The sequence below is a fragment of the Carcharhinus amblyrhynchos genome, chromosome 4 (genome assembly GCF_965287045.1).
Source record: "Carcharhinus amblyrhynchos chromosome 4, sCarAmb.v2.hapA, whole genome shotgun sequence".
Lineage (NCBI taxonomy): Eukaryota > Metazoa > Chordata > Chondrichthyes > Carcharhiniformes > Carcharhinidae > Carcharhinus > Carcharhinus amblyrhynchos.
In genome coordinates this window covers 47244197-47265997 of record NC_137327.1, presented here as the reverse complement: position 1 = coordinate 47265997, position 21801 = coordinate 47244197, and the positions used below count along the sequence as shown (strand labels likewise).

At 40.9% G+C, this 21801-nt stretch overlaps 1 protein-coding gene across 2 annotated transcripts in view; it reads left to right on the top strand.

Moving 5' to 3' along the window:
- Positions 1–692: 692 nt before the first annotated feature.
- The window catches only part of plekhg4 (pleckstrin homology domain containing, family G (with RhoGef domain) member 4), a 203975-nt gene continuing 182866 nt past the window's right edge, over positions 693–21801 (top strand). For both annotated transcript variants that reach the window (XM_080187099.1, XM_080187098.1), the window contains exon 1: positions 693–769. In XM_080187099.1, the coding sequence (XP_080043225.1) occupies positions 758–769 (12 nt within the window). In that variant the 5' untranslated portion in view covers positions 693–757. The remainder of the gene's footprint in view (positions 770–21801) is intronic.

The following is a 21801-nucleotide window of genomic DNA, read 5'->3' as shown; positions in this document are numbered from 1 at the left end:
TTTGCAGAAGAATTCCTGTTTTAAAAATCTTGTTTTATAACTCTTTACATTTTATGGAGGAGAATTAATCCCAGTAACATTTGATGATGTGTCTTTCCTTTGAAAAAAGATGTGTTTTTCCTGTGACAGCAGTAGCCACAGGAAATCAGCTCATCTGTATGCATAATTAGGGAAGTGGGGTGATTGAAGGGACTGCAGACTATTTCTTGCAGCATTTCTAGCTGCTGGTACAATAGTGAGAGAATAATAGCTGACTTATATTTATTGCACTGGCCTTGATTTGATGTTGAATTATGTAAAATGATTAAGTAACTACAGAATTCACATTGGTATGCATTATTATTAAACGTGCGATAGTTGTTTCTGCTTTATATTTTCAGAGGGTTTGGCCAACTAATACTAAAGCCAACATTTTATTTTACTTTTAAGCTATTTTAAAAGCACTTGCCAGTTAATCCTTTAAGCCTGTGTATGCTTTGAAAAAATGACTGTTCGGTTTATTCTGCAATGACTGTTGGTAGTTAGAATCTCCTTAAATAGGTCCCCAGCTGACCATATGTGTCATGAGTTAGAATTGCTGGCAACCTTGCGAGGGGGCGGGTAAAAGGCTGGATCACAGCTGCATGCTTTGGGTGCTGGTGTGCTACGCTATTCATCAACTTTAGCAGTGATCAGTATTCTTGAGGAACTATCCTGGTTGAAGAAGGAAAAAGCGAAATGTCAAATTGGAAAATACATCTGGAAAAGATAGAATATCATGAAGAAAATGGTACAACTTTAAGTCCTCTTTTGCATCCTATATATTTTGATCCTCTTCATGAACGGATTATAGAAATTGTGTTCACTCTGTATTCGTATGACAACTTAACCCCACTGGCCAGAAGTTCATGCCAGTCTTGCCATACACTTCTGATCAGTAGGATTGTGGCCTGTTGTAAAAGCTAGATCCTTTGTGTAAAATATTTTGTGCAATCTATATAGCAGGAAAGTTACTGTGAACTTTTTTAAACATCGTTTTGCATTAGTGTTTTAAGAAATGGGCTAAATGTTTGTGATAAACTTCTTATTTACGCATTATGCAAATTATTTCTGATAAAAATCACAGTTGAATTGAAGCTAAACTTTGCTACTCTGTTAGCAGTGTTGATTAGCTGGATCTGGCAACTGTAAAGATTATCTCACAGCAAACAGAAGAAATTGTAACTTATTTTGTTTTTCCTAATTCTGTTGTACCAGAACTGCAAAAGATCAGAATTTTGCCATTTGTTACCCTGATTTGAGTAGGGATGCAATTCAGGTAAGAACTGTGATGAAGTAAGCTGTGGGCCATAATTTAGCAAGTTAGTAGTACTCAGTGTGTCTGTGTAAGATGAAGTGTTTCTGACATTTGTCGATAAGTATTTCACTGCACTTTTTTAATGGGATAGGTGCATTGTTGGTTACAGTAGCATTTATTATCCACCCCCAATTGCCCTTGAGAAGGTGATGGTGAGCCGCTTTCATGAATGGCTGTGTCAATGTGATGTAGGTGGCACTCTCAGTTGAATAACTGAATCTGGCAACTGTAAAGAACATCACACTGCATTATTAGGTGTTAAGAAGGGGAATTCTAGGATTTTAATCCAGCAACAATGAGGGAGCGGTGATATAGTTTCAACTAAGGATGGTTTGTGACTTTGGAGTGGTGGTCATATTTACGCTAGGAAGAGAAAAGGTTTGGGAACTAGATTTAGTGGTGTTGATCAACCAAAATACTTCCTTACATTTCTGTGGTTTTCCATGCTTCCACACATGTTTAGAGTGTGATGAGTCGTCCACATTGCTATTTCCACCTAATTCCAAACAGGCCTGTTCTGTTATTTGGATTGAGAGTGAAAGGAGTTTGACCCTGTCAGGATATCCAATTAAATTTCTATTTGCTCATGAACGAGCACACACGTTGTTGCTGGCAGAAGATGGACTGAATAGAGAACCTCTTTTCAACTTCAACAATATGTTTTGTTTGTTCTGGAAGCTATCCAGGTGAAATGAAGAACAAAGTAAATATAGCGTAGGGAGTTAACATTTTAATTGTGCCAGTTTTATATTGCAGTTAATTTGATGTTAGGCTTCCATAAAGATTTACTGTTTTAAACTATCATATTTGCAGCTCAGTTATTTTCAAAATGTTCAAAGGATTTTCTGTCATCTATAATTAAGTATTTGGTGGGGATAAAATTCTGTACTCTATATAATTAAATATGTTGGTGCAGGAAGAGTTTCATTTCATCTATACTTAAATAGTTGAATGAGTGGGAAACATTAATACTACCTTTCAATACTGGGTGGGGTGAAGAAAAGTTTTCTATGACATACAATGCCATTTTTTGAGAAGGGGGGAATGCAGTGTTTTCAGGTGGATTAAGAGTTTTATGCCGCTATAAATGTTTGTTGGGTGCCATTTATACTGTCCTTAAGCAAGGAAGTGAAACTCTTGAGAGGTTTTTAAGTTCACCCCTGTCATGACACTGACCCAGGGGTCGGTGCTGGGGCCTCAGCTATTTACCATTTATATAGATGATCTGGAGGAGGGAACCGAGTGTATGGTGTTGAAATTTGCTGATGACACCAAGATTGTTGGAGCGGCTAATTGCGCGGAGGGTGTGGAGAGTCTGCAGAAGGATCTAGGTAGGCTGGGCGAATGGGCCAGGAACTGGCAAATGGAATTTAATGTTGGCAAGTGCGAGGTGGTCCACTTTGGTAGAAAGGACTATTACTTACGTGACGAAAAACTGCAGCAGGCGACGGTGCAGAGGGACCTCGGGGTCCTTGTGCATGAGTCGCAAAAACCCAGCCTGCAGGTGCAGCAGGTGGTCAGGAAGGCGAATTGGGTGCTGGCCTTCATAGCGAGGGGGATTGAATATAAAAGTAGGGAGGTCTTGCTGCAGCTGTATAGGGCACTGGTGAGGCCGCAGCTGGAGTACTGTGTGCAGTTTTGGTCGCCGCACTTACGCAAGGATAATTTGGCCTTGGAGGGAGTGCAGAGGAGGTTTACTAGGCTGATACCAGAGTTGAGGGGGTTGAGCTATGAGGAGAGGCTGAATAAACTAGGCTTGTACTCATTAGAGTTTAGAAGAATGAGGGGAGATCTCATTGAGACATATAAGATGATGAATGGGATGGATAGGATAGAGGTGGAGAGACTCTTCCCGCGCAGAAAGAACAGTAGGACTAGGGGGCACAGCCTCAAGATAAAAGGGGGGCGGTTTAGAACGGAGTTGAGGAGGAACTTCTTCACTCAAAGGGTGGTGAATCTCTGGAATTCTCTGCCCGTTGAAGTTGCGGAGGCTGCCTCGCTAAATATTTTTAAGACGTGGGTTGATGGGTTTTTGATAAGAGAGGGGATTAAGGGTTATGGGGCGAGGGCGGGAAGTTGGAACTGAGCCACGACAGATCAGCCATGATCTTATTGAATGGCGGGGCAGGCTCGAAGGGCTAGATGGCCTACTCCTGCTCCTATTTCTTATGTTCTTATGCTGCTTTTTTGGGGGTTTTCATGGCTGTTCTGCCAAAGTTACAGTGGGTGAGGACCCCAGTGAAATTTCATTCCCTAGGTGTTTCTGTGATGGTGTTAGAAACAAGGTTTTATAAGCACATGCTGTGAATGCAGGTACTGTTTCTTACTTACATGATGCAGAAACATATCTGGGTCTTACTCCTAGCAGGAACCATCATGACCACTGTTGCGAATATTTTCCAGTATGTTAAGAGACCTGTCAAACTACTTGAAATTTCCCATTAGTAGTTCTCATTGCTGAAATGAGAATGCTGGCAGTGTACAGAAGTATTACTTGCCCGTGTGTGCAAGTAATTCTCAAACAATTAAAGGTAGTCATGTAGCATACCAGGCAGGTAAGGCAATGCAGTAGTTTATATTTTTACTGTTTTCTATCTACAAACTCCTCCACTCTAAAATGTGTCATTTTGATCTAACTTTTGGTCAACTGCCCAGTTATTTCTTTACGAAGTTTGGTGCCTGCTCCTGCAAAGTATCTTGGGACATTTTATCCTTTTAAAGGTGTTATATCGATATGATGAGTTCGATCTTACTGGATTGCTTCACCAGTCAATTGGCTTAGCGAGCTGGGGATTGGTGTGAGAGGCCAGAAACCTGATTTGCACCTGTTACCTTCCTGGCCCCGTTCTGCTGTAAGGAATATTAGCATAGCATTGACTACATTTAAATGTAGTTATCAAGTCCAGCATGGTTACTATCTCCTTCGCCAAGCAGATGTTACACCAGCGAGAATCACTTACTGAAAAGTAATCTGACAAATCTGGTACTTTTAATACTTTTGAATGCCAAAATATAAATGGATGATGAATTGTTATCATTGCTAATGTTTCTGGCTGTAATGCTGCATATTCTAAAGAGAGGGTTTAGAATGGAATTAAGTTTTGATTTATAAGTTGATGGGGTGGTGGGAAAACCTTAACTGGTAAATGGTCAATCCTTCTTGAAAGGAATATGTCAGTTTGAGTGTGGGTCAGAAGTTTTTTTCCTGGAAGACAAGTATTTTAATAATGATTGCTTATACTTTGATGGTAGGAGATGCTGTGGCGCAGTGGGTAGCTCCCTGCCTCTGAATCAGAAACTCTGAATCAGTCTCACCCTAAGACCTGGCCAAGTAAGATGGGTTCATAGCATTGCTAAACATATTGATTATCAACATGGAAATCCTTCGGCAGATATTAAGAGTGGGAGAGATCAACCAAATGATGGAAAGAGCCCCTTCCAAAGCTCCAGATCACAGTATGAATGTAAAATTGAATGTTGCTACAACAATGCAGACTTCCTGAGTAATCTGTAATGCACTGCCACCACTGTTACAGTATTTGTGATTTTCCTAAATTACAACAGTAGCTATCCTTCATATGTATGTTATTGATTGTAAAGCACAATGTGATGCATGAGGCACTCAAAGGCAAAGGTCCTGTATAAATATAAATTCTCCTCTATATTGCTTTCAATATCCTTCACAATAGTTAGTTTGAAAAGACGTTGGGTGACACATTAATGAAAGCAAATACCACTGAGTTTGCTTTGTACTAGCAGTAATGTATGCACGCAGACCCAAAGCATCATACTGATAATGTGTTTATTAACTGAATAATAACAAAACTTATTATGGATGGTTTATCTTGTCAGTTGAGTTCAAACCCCTAGCAGTCATATTGTGATGTAAAGGGGGTCAGCATTAAAGAGTTTTGAGGTACAGCTTGATGAGCTACTTGACGAAGGTTTTTGATGGAAATATTACAGAAATCTTAAGCATGAGGATTGGAGTGAAAAAGGGCAGGAGAACATGTAATCTGTATGATGTGTAGTGTTGGTGAGTAGTATGGTGTGATATGAGAAATCATGGATAATTGTGTTCTATTAATATTCTTCCTTGGTATAAAGGCAATAATGGTAAGTTTTATATTCATTACTCATGCCTTGCTGCCCTGAGAAGATGGTGATGGGCTTTCATCTTGAACAGCTGCAATTGTTATAGTGATGGTGATTCTACAATGGTGTTGAGTGGGAGATTACAGAATAGTTGGTACATTCTTGATATTAGAATGGAAATATATGTCTATTCCAGGTTTGTGTGAGACCAGTAAGGTTGGTGTTCCCACATCCCTCATCCAATCGTCAGTGTTCCATCACACTCCTGACTTGAGCCTTGTAGATAGTGAAAAGACTTGGAGTCAGACTTCTCCTCAACCCTATGGCACTCAGGGATTTCCTACGACCTTTCCAGTGTTAGAAATGTACCTGCACTTGTTGCGTACTTCTGTTTGAATGGAGTTTCCTCCTTCAGTTTCATGGGCTTGGACTGTTTTTCTTTTACTGATACAAAGGACCACCTTGGATGGATCTGTTGTCCTGGGCCAGGTTAAGTTGAAGCAGATAATTTCATAATTTCACTTGAGCCACCTTCCTCAGAATGATCTCCAGACCTTTCTCATTTGGCAACTGCTACAGCAACTTTGATGGCAGCAGCCAGCACTTGTACAAAGCAGGTCAGAGGGCAAACTGTGCAGTATTTCTCAAAGCAAAGAAATCATGCAGCGGTATTGTGCATGTGAAGAATCCTTTTTCATTGGTTGCCCACTGGGCACTGAAAGAGGAAAATTAGTTTGTATATATAGATTTTCACAATATATGCACTGAGATTTACTATGGAAAGCTAATTGCAAAAATTCATGCATTGGTATTAAGAGATGTAGCAGAATGGGTGGAAAGTTGGTTGACAGACAGGAAACAATTACTGTCAGTGGTTGTTGTTTGGATTTGAAAATGGCTGTGGACATGAGAATCTATGATGAGTTCATTTTGTTTAGGAATGACTACCAGCATTTAAAATGGGGAAAATTGCAGGTTTATGGAAAAATGCAGGAAAGTAGACTTAGCCAGCATAGATATGGTGGGTAGAATAGTTCCTTCTCTGGAACTACATCATGTTTAAAATAATGAAAGGATATGACAAGGTGAAAAAAGACACTTTCTTGTAGCTGAGGTGTTCTGAATGAGGGGCCATAGATGCAAGATTAAATACATGAGATTTAGAACAGAGAGCTGGAAAAACCTCTTTATACAGAAGGTTGTGGATTGCAGAGATGGCAGTTGAAGCAGAAACAATTTTCTGTATCTCCACGATTTGTTTCTCGGCAGCAGGCGGCAGGATCTTTGGTCCCGCCACTGTCAGTGGAATTTCCCACTGAATCCACCCCATGTTGTCAGGAAACCCACGGTGTGGATGCACCTTTGATGGGACTGGAAGATCTGTTGGTTGGAAAGGTGGGAAAATCCCACCCTATATAAATGTTCAGAACTAAATTAGATTGATGGATGAAGTTAGTGGGTTCAAAGGGATGTGGAAACAGGATGGGGAAATGGTCAGACTATTGAATTGTGTGGATGGTAAACATCAAAATGGGCTCACAGACCTGAATTACTACTTTCCATATTATTATTTTTATATATAACAGTATCAATAAAGAAAAGACTTGTGAATTGGATTTACATAAATAAAAATCACTGATTTGCATAAATTATGCTGATAATGCTAATATTGAAACAGTAGACTTCCATATACTTATGTGTTCAGTGAGGTCTAAACTGGAGGATCATTCAATTTTGATTGTAAATTGTGTTAAAATTAAAGAAACAAAAGTTTAGGTATGTATAATTTTATACATGGTAATATGTAATGGGTGTTTAGTAAAAAGAAGTTTATGGTTATTGGGAAAAGTTGGCAATGGGTCTCTATACTTATTGGCAATTTTTATCAACTATCAATAATCTGGTTTAGAAGGTAACATTATGAAGTTTGCAAATAATGTAAAACTTGCAAAGTTTTGTGATGCTGAAATGGAAGCATGGCCAATGGATTTCAAAGTGGAAAGGTGTGAAGTGGTGCACTCTGAGGGGACTATTACAGAAAGTCAGCATACTATAAATGGCATGACTTTAAAAGTATAGGAGAGAGATCTTGGTGTCTATATACAAACATCCTAGGACAAAAAGCATATGGATTACTTGGGTTTAAAAGTATATGAACAGAATATGAAAACAGATAATTCTCAGAATGGAGATGTCTCTTGGCACTTCAGGAAAGGTATAAACGTGTTAGAGTACTACGGAGATTTATGCCACGTGTTACCGGGGAGAGGGCTTTTAGTTATTAGGAGAAGTTGGATATGTTAGTACTATTTTCTTTGGAACAAAGAAGATTACGAGCTTATAAAGATCATAGGAATGTTTGATAGAGTAAATAGGGAGAGAATATTGCCTCTGGCGAGTGCATTAATAGATAAAGGTCATAGATTCAAAATCATAGAACACTACAGCACAGAAACAAGCCTTTTGGCCCTTCTTGGCTGTGCCAAACCATTTTTCTGCCTAGTCCCACTGACCTGCACCTGGACCATATCCCTCCACACCCCTCTCATCCATGTACCTGTCCGTTTTTCTTAAATGTTAAAAGTGAGCCTGCATTCACCACTTCATCTGGCAGGTCATTCCACACTCTCACCACTCTGTGTGAAGAAGCCCCTCCTAATATTCCCTTTAAACTTTTCCCCCTTCACCCTTAACCCATGTCCTCTAATTTTTTTTCTCCCCTGGCCTCAGTGGAAAAAGCCTGCTTGCGTTCACTCTATTATTATGATGGGTATAGATAAAGTCCTAACCTATTCAACCTTTCTCTGTAACTCAGTTTCTCAAGTCCCGGCAACATCCTTGTAAACCTTCTCTGCACTCTTTCTACCTTTTTAATATCCTTCCTGTAATTAGATGACCAAAACTGCACACCGTACTCTAAATTCGGCCTTACCAATGTCTTATACAACTTCACCATAACATTCCAACTCTTATACTCAATACTTTGATTTATAAAGGCCAATGTACCAAAAGCACTCTTTACGACCTTATCTACCTGTGACACCACTTTTAGGAAATTATGTATCTGTATTCCCAAATCCCTCTGTTCTACTGCACTCTTCAGTGTCCTACCATTTACCTTGTACGTTCTACCTTGGTTTGTCCTTCCAAAGTGCAATACCTGACACTTGTCTGCATTAAACTCCATCTGCCATTTTTCAGCCCTTTTAGCTGGTCCAAATCCCTCTGCAAGCTTTGAAAACCTTCCTCACTGTCCACTACACCTCCAGTCTTTATCATCAGCACATTTGCTGATCCAATTTACCACATTATCATCCAGTCATTGATATAGATGACAAACAACAATGGACCCAGCACTGATCCCTGTGGCACACTACTAGTCATAGGCCTCCACTCAGAGAAGCAATCCTCCACTACCACTCTCTGGCTTCTAATCCAATTTACTACCCCTCCATGTATACCTAGCAACTGAACCTTCCAAACCTCCCATGTGGGACCTTGTCAGAGGCCTTACTGAAGTCCATGTAGACAACATCCATTGCCTTCCCTTCATCCACTTTCCTGGTAACCTCAAAACTCTAATAGATTGGTTAAACATGACCTATCACACACAAAGCCATGTTGACTCTCCCTAATAAGCCCCTGCCCATCCAAATATTTGTAGATCCTATCTCTTAGTACTCCTTCCAGTAATTTACCTACTACTGATGTCAAACTTACCAGCCTATAATTTCCCGGCCTATAATTTCTGGAAAAAGCTGCTGAGATTTTTTTACATTTCAAAGCTATGATAAACTTATGGGCTGCATGGTAGCACAGTGGTTAGCACTGCTGCTTCACAGCTCCAGGGACCTGGGTTTGATTCCCAGCTTGGGTCACTGTCTGTATGGAGTTTGCACATTCTCCTCATGTCTGCATGGGTTTCCTCCGGGTGCTCCAGTTTCCCCCCACATTCCAAAGATGTGTGGGTTAGATTGATTGGCCATGCTAAAATTGCCCCTTAGTGTCCTGACGTGCAGGTTAGAGGGATTAGTGGGTAAAATATGTAGGGATATGGGGGTAGGGCCTGGGTGGGATTGTGGTCGGTGCAGACTTGATGGGCCAAATGGCTTCTTTCTGTACTGTAGGGTTTCAATGATTTCTATGATTCAAAAAATAATTTTAAAAGCGAGCTGGACAGGAACTTGGTAATGAGGAACTTGCAGGATTATGGATATAAGGCAAGGATGTGGGATCAAGCAGGGCTTTTTTTCAAATGACTAACACAGACACCCTGGGCCAAGTAGCGGATTTCTGTGATGCGGATTTCTGTGATGCGGATTTCTGTGATGCGGATTTCTGTGATGCGGATTTCTGTGATGCGGATTTCTGTGATGCGGATTTCTGTGATGCGGATTTCTGTGATGCGGATTTCTGTGATGCGGATTTCTGTGATGCGGATTTCTGTGATGCGGATTTCTGTGATGCGGATGATTTGGGCAATTATACGAGCCTCAGTAGGAATTAATTTTTGAATAGCCAGTCGTATATTTTCAAGTGTATTGGATATTGTGAATTATAAGAGCACAAATTGTGTTGCATTAATGTTAAATCTACAGAATTGTACATTGTAAAAAGGTATATTGCCAGAAGTTGGTCTTTTCATTTTCTGAAATCATGAACGCAAAATAAACATATACCTGATTTAAATTTACAACTGATCCAAAACTGAAATTCCAGCATCAGAATTTTTCCCTTCACCAACATTGCTTTTTCTTTCATTGCATTTCATTCTCGTTTAAGTATGTCATCTGGTTATAACCTTGATGCATGCTTCAAATGTGTTAATAATCCAAATGTTAATGATGGAAATACTTGGTTGCTATCAGCAAAAGTGACCAATATTTGTCAGAAAAATCCAGCTGTTTCACTAATGTCCTTCATCTTATTTGATCTGTATGCGGCTGCAGTCTTACATTGATGTAGTTAATTCTTAACTGCCCTAGCAAGCTCCAAGAAAAGGCTCAGCACCTTTTCAGGGTAGTTGAGGATGGGCGATAATACAATCGTGCCAGTGATGGCAAAAGTTATTAAAACATTCAATCCAGAATTGCAAAATTGTTCTGGCACAGAAGGAAGCTGTTAGGCTTGTTGTGTCTGTGTTGACTCTCCATAGAACATAAGAAATAGGAGCAGGAGTAGGCCATCTAGCACCTCGAGCCTGCCCCGCCATTCAATAAGATCATGGCTGATCTGTCGTGGCTCAGTTCCACATTCCTGCCCTCTCCCCATAACCCTTAATCCCCTTGCCTATCAAAAACCTGTCAACCCACGTCTTAAAAATATTGAGCGAGGCAACCTCCACCACTTCAACAGTCAGAGAATTCCAGAGACTCACCACCCTTTGAGTGAAGAAGTTCCTCCTCAACTCCGTTCTAAACCCCCCCCCCCCCGCGCGGCTGTGCCCTCTAGTCCTACTGTCCTTTCTGAGCGGGAAGTGCCTCTCCACCTCTATCCTATCCCTCCCATTCAACATCTTATATGTCTCAATGAGATCTCCCCTCATTCTTCTAAACCCTAACGAGTACAAGCCTGGTTTATTGAGCCTCTCCTCATAGTTCAACCCCCTCAACTCCGGTATCAGCCTAGTAAACCTCCTCTGCACTCCCTCCAAGGCCAAAATAGCCTTGCATAAGTGCGGCGACCAAAACTGCACACAGTACTCCTGCTGCGGCCTCACCAGTGCCCTATACAGCTGCAGCAAGACCTCCCTACTTCTTTATTCAATCCCCCTCGCTATGAAGGCCAGCATCTCATTCGCCTTCCTGACCACCTGCTGCACCTGCAGGCTGGGTTTTTGCGACTCATGCACAAGGACCCCGAGGTCCCTCTGCACTGTCGCATGCTGCAGTTTTTCACCACGTAAGTAATAGTCCTTCCTACCAAAGTGGAGCAGTTTACCTAGTGCCACTTGCCTGCTTTCGCTTTGAAGCCCTGCAAATCTGCCTTTTCAAATAACAATCCAATTCCTAATTGAATGCTTTGGTTGAACATACTTCTCCACTATCTCAGGCAGTGTATTCCAGATCCTGCATGAAAATGTTTTCCCCATGTTGACATTGCTTCCCTTCAATTACCTTAAATCTGTGTCCTCTTGTTTCCAATCCTTTGGCCAATGGGAACAGTTTTATCTGATCTACTTTGCCTAGATTTTGAATATCTTAATCAAATCTCCTCTCAACCTTGTCCACCCTGAGGAAAACACTCCCAACTTCTCCAATCTATCTGCTTAACTGAAGTTTCTCGTTCCTGGAACTATTCTTGTGAATCTTTCCTGCACCCTCTCTAATGCCTTCACAGCATCCCTAAAGTGTGGCACCCAGAATTGGGCCCAGTACTCAAGCTGAAGCCAAACCAGTATGCTATACAAGTTTAAGCTAAGTTTCTTGCTTTTATACTCTTTTGGCTAAGATCAAGTGCAGAATCGACATGCTGCACTTGATTGAAGTCATTTGGTTACATTTCAGCTTCATTTAAAGCAACTTTTTAAAGTGGCATCTCGGCCTTTTGGCTAAGATGCAAATTAGATCAAGCCTTGGAGGAGGAGCTGCACCTACTCGAATCAGCTTGGATCATGTAGATCAAGCCCAAGACAGGGGGTGAGAGCCCTGTCTTGACAGCTTTGATCGGGAATGTCTCAATTTGTTGGGACTCTGAATTGGCTTTAATTTGACTTGATTAGATTGGAATAAAGTAAACAAAATAAAACTTTATGCCCCTATTTAATGAAGCCAGAGGTGCTGTATGCTCTATTAAGTATATTCACACTGTCTTGCCACCTTCATTGATAAATAAATTGGACAGTCTAAAATGTATAAATAAATAAAAAGAAATGCTACCATTTATTTTACCTGGTCTTTCCACATTCTTCTAAAAATGAATAATTTTATACTTTAAGTTTCATCTGCCACTTGCCTGTGTCTGGGACCAGATCAGAAACTAAGGTATGTTATAAAGTTAGCCTGGACCCCAACTTTTATGGCATTTAAGTGAGCATAAGGTATCCCTCTTCAAGTATGAAACAGTTTGATTCAGTTGACTCACTTGAAGCTTTTATCAAAACAAACTTTATTTAAGAATACAGAATATAACAAAAAGAATGAGCATAATTTTTACCAATTTAAATGCTTAAATATGACAAGTTATAATTATTAGCAACTATATATCTCTATATTTCGACTAGAAGTAGCATTTCATAGACATAAATCCCTTCTTCAGAACCAGTTCGCACCAAAAACAGATATGCTCCATGGATGCTAGATTTCCAGCCTTTTAACAGCTCTGGACGGAGATCCAGACATTCACCTGTGTTCTGACTCTCATGCAGCAGAATCTCAGAGAATTTTGGAATCGTGGCACATTCCAGTCTACAACTTTAGGGAGGAAAAGTGGCGCTGCTCCTGAACAATTCTAAGCAGCATCTAATCTTGATTTTTCTCTAAGACTAGCTCCATCCTGCCACCTGATACTACTTTGAATCAATCCAATCAAGTTCTACGCTGCAAAACTCCACGCTAAAAACAACAGAGCAGCATTAATCCACATTAAAATAAACATTCTCGCAATTAGCAACAATTATGCTGCTGCAATAACAATATAGGTTGACGGGTACAGACCCAGTGGCACTGACAATAAAAGAACTTCTAAAATAGATCCTGCACAAGAAACATGACAAATATATTTTTTAAAGGTACAGCATCATCACATCTCATTCCACCAATCTGTCTGTGTCCTTCTGAAGTTCTGCACTATCATGCTTATAATTCACAATGCTCCCAAGTTTTGAAATTGTACCCTCTGCACCAAGGTCTAGGTCATTAATATGTATCAGGAAGACCAAGGATCCCTACACTGACCCATGGGGCACTTCACTATAAAACCACCTATGGTGTGCAAAAAATCCTTTAATCACTACTCTCTGCTTCCTGTCACTCAGCCAATTTCATATCCATGTTGCAACTGTCCCTTTCATTCCATGAGCTACCTGTTGTATGACATTTTTTCAAATGCCTTCTAGAAGTCCATGTACAGCCCATCAACAGCATTGCCATCAGCCTCATCAAAAACCTCCTATAAGGTAGGTGAACACGATTTATCTTAGGCAAATCTTTACAGACTTTCCTTAATTAACCTGTGTTTGCCCCAGCGACTTAATTTCATCCATCAAACAGAGGGATATGGACCAAATGAAGGCAGAAGGTTTTTTTTTTCAGCTGGAGCAACGTCATCGGCACAGGCTTGGAGGGTCAAAAGGCCTATCCCTGTGCCATACTTTTCTTTGTTCTTTGTTCTCTTTGTTACTGCTTCTTGAAGCTTCCCCTCCATCTGAGGTTAAACTGATTGGTCTGTAGTTGCGAGGCTTACCTTTACCCTTTTTTTTAAACAAGTGTGTAAGATTTTGGAATTTCCTAATCCTCTGGTAGCACTTGACTCTACAGAGGACTGAAAAGGTATAGCCAGCCCCAATGCCCTTTAATTTCCACACTCATTCCTCAGTTTGTTGGGTGCATTCCATTCGGCCTTAGTGCCTTTTCAACTTGAGGTATACATAGCCTTATCAGTACCATCTCCTTACCAATTTTAAACCCTTTTTCTTCCCTTCCACCAAGAGGATTCTCTGTGTGCAACATCTTGTTTCTGAATAAAAACAGATGCAACATATTTATTTAGTACAGTAGCCATTCCCTCTGCCTCCATGGGCAAATCCCCTTCTTGGTTCCTATTTGACAGAACACCATTTATCACCCTTTTATTATTTCTTTGTCACAGAAAAGGGAACAGAAACATGTCCCAGTAAGTTAAAGAAAGTGCTCTCGGAAACTGTTTTAAGAGGGACATTAGAGCAAAGATACCATTTGGAGCAGTTATGTTCTGTTTGACGTGGCCAGTATGCTGGTAAGCTAATGTTTGAGCATACTTGGAAATTCAGGGAAAAGGAATCTCAGAAGACGAGATTGAAAACTTGAGATGAGCCAGGCCATTGTTAAAGCTGTCTAAGTGGGAGCGACATTGAGAGAGAATTTCAAGAAGAAAGCTTTTGAAATGCCTCGTGAGACAGAATTTCACTGAGATTCTTCGACTTGGTGTTTACTGACATTGGCCAGATTGTTGAGAAATCCCTGTACCTTGTCTTTTACTCTACTGTGGTATGTTCGACCACCGTTGCCTGTTTGTTCACATGTACCTCGTACTTCTCTTGAATGCTAGAGTGTGAATTGTTTTATCACTGCCAACCTGTAACCTCTGGCCAAGGATTGTATGCTTTTAGATTCATTTTTGTATTAGCTACTGGTCTCTTTTCATACCATTTACTTTTTTATGTACCCTCTGTACCTCCTGTATTCAGCAGGTTCTGCATTGTATTTACCTAACAACCATCATAAGCAACTTTTTTCTTCAATGTCTTTATCTCTTTTGTCGTTCAGCAGGCTCCAGATTTGTTTGCCCTGCCTTTTCACTTTGTGGGAATATGCCTTGTCTGTGCCTGAACATCTCCTTTTCAAAGGCAGCCCATTGTACAGGTACTGTTCTGTCTTGACAACCGTTTGACCAAATTGACAGGGGCCAGATCCATTTTTACCCCATTGAATTTTGCTCATTGATGAAAATATACCATCACAATCATTTAAGAGATTTGTGTCTTCGCATCTGAATAAATATGAAAATCCAGAATTTCCTCTGAGTTATGCCAGATATGCTAATAACCAGGCTGCAAACCAATAAAGGATCATACACTGTTGGGTGTTAGTGAGTTAACTGCTCAAACCTCCTTGATCGTTTGATAGCCATCAATCTTCTGTCTGAATTTTCATAAGGCAACCAATCTTGCCTTATCCATGCCCCTCAAATTTGGGTATCTTCAATTGTGCTTATTGTAGAACAGGAAAGAAGCATCAGCACTTTGGCATTTTCAGATGTAGATAGAAATAGTTATTTTAGCTGGTCTTATTCATAGTTTGACTTTTTCAAAAGAAATCCTCACTGAGAACAACTCTGTTTTCAATTCCTTTTAACAATTTTTATGGCATTACTATAAATCACATTAAAAATTGAAAGGCTGCTGCTTGCAAGTTCTTAAAATATTCTGTGCCTGGTGTGCATGAATAATGGTTAAATGAGTTGAGTCTTGACTTAACTGCCAAGGGGAGGCTGGTTTGGGTCCTAGCGTGGATTAAAGGCCTGCAAAGTGGGTCATATCTAGAACCTTGCATAATCTTCCCACTTTCAGATTTAATGGGCTGGTTTGCATGGGAGTAGAGAACCCCCATGGAGCTGTCTGGTTATGTAATTAAAATGTTCAAAGAGGTGATTAACTGAGGTTTCAACACACTATTCTGGCTTTAACAGCCAGTGCAAAGGTTTCCCAAGCTGTGTGAAACTTGCCAGGGTCAGGAGGATAAGAACACAACAGGGCTACTTTCTCTGTGAAACTCACAGGCTGGCAAACCTTCAAATAGTCAAACTGAAGAGCTGCAACGATGTTTCAGTGAGAGATAGCTGCACTCAGCAGTGCTTCTGAGAGTACTCTTCTGGCTTGACAGGTGACTTACAACTTCTTGGAAGGCGGTTTAACTGTCTTGAACTTCCCAACGGGGAGGGTTGGGGGGGGGAGGGGTGCGGGGTGCGTTTGGTTAACTCAGTTGGTTGGATGGCTGGTTTGTGATGCAGAGTGACTTTGATTTATTATTGTCGCATGTATTAGTATATGGTGAAAAGTATTGTTTCTTGTATGCTATGCAGTCAAGACATACCGTTCATAGAGAAGGAAATGACAGTGCAGAATGTAGTGCTACAGTCATAGCTAGGGTGTAGAGAAATATCAACTTAGTGCAAGGTAAGTCCATTCAAAAGTCTGTTGGCAGCAGGGAAGAAGCAGTTTTTAGAACATAAGACATAGGAACAGAATTAGACCACTTGGCCCTATTTATAGAACCTATCTATCTCTGTTCTAAGGCACTCAATGATCTGGCCTTCACAGCCTTCTGTGGCAAAGAGTTTTGCAGATTCACCACTCTCTGGCTGAAGAAATTCCTCCTCATCCCTGTTTTAAAGGATCGTCCCTTTAGTTTGAGGTTGTGCCCACTGGTTCTAGTTTTTCTTACTAGTGGAAATGCTCTCCACATCCACTCTATCTAGGCTTTGCAGAATGTTGTAAGTTTCATAAGATTCCTCCTTAATCTTCTAAATTCCAATGAATACAGACCCAGAGTCCTCAACTGTTCCTCATATGACAAGCTCTTCATTCCAAGGATTATTCTTGTGAACCTCTCCTGGACCCTTCCCAAGGCCAGCACATCCTTCCTTCGATATGGGGCCCAAAACTGCTCACAGTACTCCAAATGGGGTCTGACCAGAGTCTTGTACAGCCTCAGAAGTACCTCTCTGCTCTTGTATTCTTGCCCTCTCCACATGAATGCCAACATTGCATTTGCCTTTCTAACTGCTGACTGAGCCTGCACATTTAACCTTAAGATATTCTTTAACAATGACTCCCAAGTCCCTTTGTCTTTCTGATTTCCTAAGCATTTTCCCATTTAGAAAGTAGTCTATGACTGCATTCCTCCTTTCAAAGTGCATAATTTGTTGGTTGGTACATGACCTCAGATTTTTGTATCTGTTTCCCGACAGAAGAAGGTGGAAGAGCGTATGTCCGGGATGTGTGGGGTTCTTGATTATGCTGGCTGCTTTTCAGAGGCAGCTGGAAGTGTAGACAATATCAGTGGATGTGAAGCTGACTTGAGTGATGGACTGGGCTTCATTCATGACCATTTGTAATTTATTGCAGTCTTGGACAGAGCAGGAGCCATACCCATACAAGTGGAAGAAATGCTTTCTATGGTGCTTCTGTAAAAGTTCGTGAGTGTCGTAACTGATATGCCAAATTTCCTTAGTCTCCTGAGAAAGTAGAAATGTAGATGGACTTTCTTAACTATAGTGTCGGCTTGGGAGACCAGGAAAGGTGTTGGTGATCTAGACACCTTAAAAAAAAAAACTTGAAACTGTCGACCATTTCAGCTTCATCCCTGTTGATGTAGACAGGGCATGTTCACCACTACGCTTCCTGAAGTAGATGAAAATCTCCTTCATTTTGTTGACATTGAGGGAGAGATTATTGTCATTGTACCAGTTCACCAGGTTCTCTAGCTCGTTCCTGTGCTCTGTCTTGTCATTGTTTGAGAAGTGATCCACTACGATGATTTTATCAGCAAACTTGAAAATTGAGTTGGAGGGGAGTTTGGCCATGCAATCATTGGTGTATAAGGATGTTAACAGCATGGGTTCAATTCTTGTACCAGTTGATGTTATTCATGAAGGACCACCTTCTCAACCTTGACCCTCGATTGAAATATTATGATCCTCAGCTTAAATTACCACCAGTCAGCTCTCCCCCTCAAAGGGGACAGCAGCCTATATTCATCTGGGACTATGGCGACTTTACCTTTTACCTTAGACTTCACTCACCATGAACTGCATTTCTTCCTGCCGGCCTTCATTGCAGATTGAGAGTAACTTATGTAGCTCTTAACACTTCGGATAAGGAACAAGAGGAGCTGTGTGGGCGAGGAGAACTGAGCTCACCTGGGGATTGGCCAGGAAAGCTAGCGCAGCAGCAGCCTCACTGTAAACTGGGCTTCATTCATGACCATTTGTAATTTATTGCAGTCTTGGACAGAGCAGGAGCCATACCCATACAAGTATGCATATTCATGAAATAGACAGCAGACAAAAGATGGATGTTTTGCTATATCTATCAACAGGACAAGCTGAATGTCCTTGCTAACAGCACCAAAACTTAACTACGAATTGGTTAAGTGACCTTTGTTTGAACGGACATTCCATTCATCTACCACTAAAGATTATGACATTACCGATGGGATGCAATTAAACAGCTATTGTCTTGGGCCTATCTGTTTGCATCATATGTAAATAATTTACTGGTGTGCATGACTAGAAACAATTATCTTTACTAGAAGTTGTAACGTATGTGTATAAAAAGAATGCTGACGGTACACAATTGAGCAGAGCAGACTGAAGAAGACTTAGGAGTTCTTCCCTTCTCTCCTGATCGATAAGAAGGCAATAAAGGATCCATTACTTGAAAACGCTGTGTCTGAATATCTTTTGAGCACTGACAGCTGCACCAGCTACCATCTCAACCTTGTGTTATTAATACATTTGGACACCGATCCAGATCAAGGAAATGAGACCAGCAGCATGGTCCATAGGCTGAGGAGCTCGTCTCTCAACCATAATCCTGAGGCTCCTGTTTTCATGCCAAGTTGTTGCTGATATCTGTATGACGTTGCGAAACTAGATCTTTTTTCCCTCTGTGAACAAAGTAGGCATGGATTGCCAGTGGCAGCCAAAAAGACAACAGTTCTCTGTCTTCCTTGTGGTTTTGTGCACTCTTATGCAAGCAGAGGAAACTGAGAGTCTTTAAGTATGAAAGATGGATTATGTGCAGAGGAGGAAGAACAATATTGCTGGAGGGAGCCTGTGACACTTGTGTGAGATGACACAAAGATGAGGGTGAGTGCTCATTGTTCAGATGGGAATGTGAGGAGGCGACTGGAGAAAATGATCTTGGTGAAAGTAGAGGTTGTGATGGTCTGATAAGTGTTTTTATGCAAAAAGCTTATCTTTCTTGCCTCCTGAGATCCCTTAAACTCCAGGGACACACTCTAGACTTGAGGAATTACGTTCCTTGGTCATTACCATCTACGCCTGTTTGGTTTGAGAGGCAGGCCTTTTCCTTTCCCGATTTGCATCAGTTTACTTCAGATCCTGCAGGAGGACTTTGATTTAAGATTCAGCCTTCCCACGCTTCTTTCCCATTCCTGCAGTTGCTGAAGCCAGAAGGTTCAATGTACAGGTCAGCCATTCTGACCCAGGCTTTGTACGTTTACCTAGAAATCTTTCTGACAGATGCGGTCTGTCATCTTGCCTGCCTTCTCTGGTTGGGAAACCTACACGCTGGATGCGAACACCATTGCTGATTTAAAGAGCTGACAGAATGAACTGGTTCCCGAGACACTACACTGGCTGTCAATCAGTCCTTCAATTGTAAGTCTCAAAGAAGAAATATAATGGTTTGAGCTTGTTGTTTCATTGCGCTGTGATTGCATACTCTTGATTTTTGCCTATTTTCAAACATTTTAAATTCTGGTTTGTTCTAATGAGATTGGAAGGGTACTTGTTTGTAATTTGATGGTGGCAAAATTGAGACAAAACTGGGTGCATTTTTAGGTCTAACTTCTGAGTTGCGTCCAAGGAAGAAACTCTAGGCCAAAGTGTTGTCATACACAATGAGAATCAGATTTTAACAGTGGCACATGGAAATCTTGTTGTAACTATAACTTCTAAGATGCAGCTGAAATGCATTGAGTGAAGTTTGCCGCTCTGATATACCATTCATTACTAAGTAGCAATATATTAACAATATATAATATTTTAAGTAATAAAGTAAAATATTTTAAAGTGTATTGCCCCATCACTTGGAATTAAAAATAATGAGGCAATATCCAGTCTTGGCCTTGTCATGGACAGGAGAATATCGACTTACTGCCTTGATTTCCCTGGTCTCTACGTATCATAAGCAAAAAGTGTCTTTTTTCAAATCCTGATTTCCTCCTTTTATAAATGGTGGCATATTTTCTCCAGATTTGGAAATGGTCCAATCTTCCATTGATCACTTGCACAGTAAACTTGAGAGATAAAAGTAAGAGGGTGGTTTACTTTTATGCACACACAAGAGATTGTACAACGTCCACCCTTTTTGCACTTGCACAGTAAATGGGGCATAAGGAAGAGGGTTCAGGGCAAAATACAAGTATGGGTTTTCACATGTATCCAGAGTCCAATGTGTAGAATGCTCTGTCTGTCCAGGCTGAAAATCCTATGATGGGAGAAGGCATGTTGGGGGCGATTCTCCCATCCCACTGCGCTAATTGTTTTAACGCTGTGGCCCAGGAAAATTACTGAGGGGAGATTTGCAGGGTTCCTGCAAATATCCGCACCCCACTAACATTTTACAGCGTGGTCTGTTCCATTGCCAGAAATCACCTAGGAGGCGGGGCTAGTGCTTAAATGATATTTTAAATTATCATCACCGAGCTGTGGGAGGAAACCGGAGCACCCAGAGGAAACACACACAGACACAGAGGATGTGCAAACTCCACACAGACAGTGACCCAAGCCGGGATTAGAACCTGGGTCCTCGGTGCTGTGAGGCAACAGTGCTAGCCACTATGTTGCCTGCTGAATGCTGAATTGAAAGATGGGATACTAGTTCTTGCATTACTTCTGTGCATTGTGCTTTGTTAGAACACTGTAGCAGGTCAAGGCCAGAAAAGTCAAGAATGGGAACAAGATAACATAAGAACATAAGAACATAAGAAATAGGAGCAGGAGTAGGCCATCTAGCCCTTCGAGCCTGCCCCGCCATTCAATAAGATCATGGCTGATCTGTCGTGGCTCAGTTCCACTTTCCCGCCCTCTCCCCATAACCCTTAATCCCCTCTCTTATCAAGAACCCATCAACCTGCTTCTTAAAAATATTTAGCGAGGCAGCCTCCACCACTTCAACGGGCAGAGAATTCCAGAGATTCACCACCCTTTGAGTGAAGAAGTTCCTCCTCAACTCCGTTCTAAACCGCCTCCCCTTTATCTTGAGGCTGTGCCCCCTAGTCCTACTGTCTTTTTTGAGCGGGAAGAGTCTCTCCACCTCTATCCTATCCATCCCATTCATCATCTTATACGTCTCAATGATGGAGAATAAAATGACATATGACAAGCAGCCCCGGGTCATGTTCGCAGTATGCACAGTGTGATCACTCAATCCACATTTGTTCTTCCCAAATTAGAGGACACCGCATTGTGATCAGCAGATGTAGTATACTAACTTGCAACTCATGGTTTAATTTCTACGTTTGTGCAAATTTATTGCTGCATCTGCTTGCAAAGCAAAAGCCACACCTCGCATTGATATAACATCCTTCATATATAGAAATGTCACAAGATATTTAGGAGGTATAATCAGGCCAAATTGGATACCACACCAAAGGAGAGAATTTTGGGTGGGGTGAACAGAAACTTGATCTATGACATAGTTTTCATGAGGAATTTGTGATAATAATTGTTAGGATATTGGATCAGAAACCTCAAGTTATATTATGAAGTTAGACAGACCCCCACTATTTACTATTTTGGCATTAATGTGAGGATAAGGTGTTACCCCTATTGACACACTGGGAAACTTTTATCAAAACAAACTTAACAATGCAGTTTGACTGTAAAAAGTGAATTAGCTTAATATTTACGAATTGAGCAAT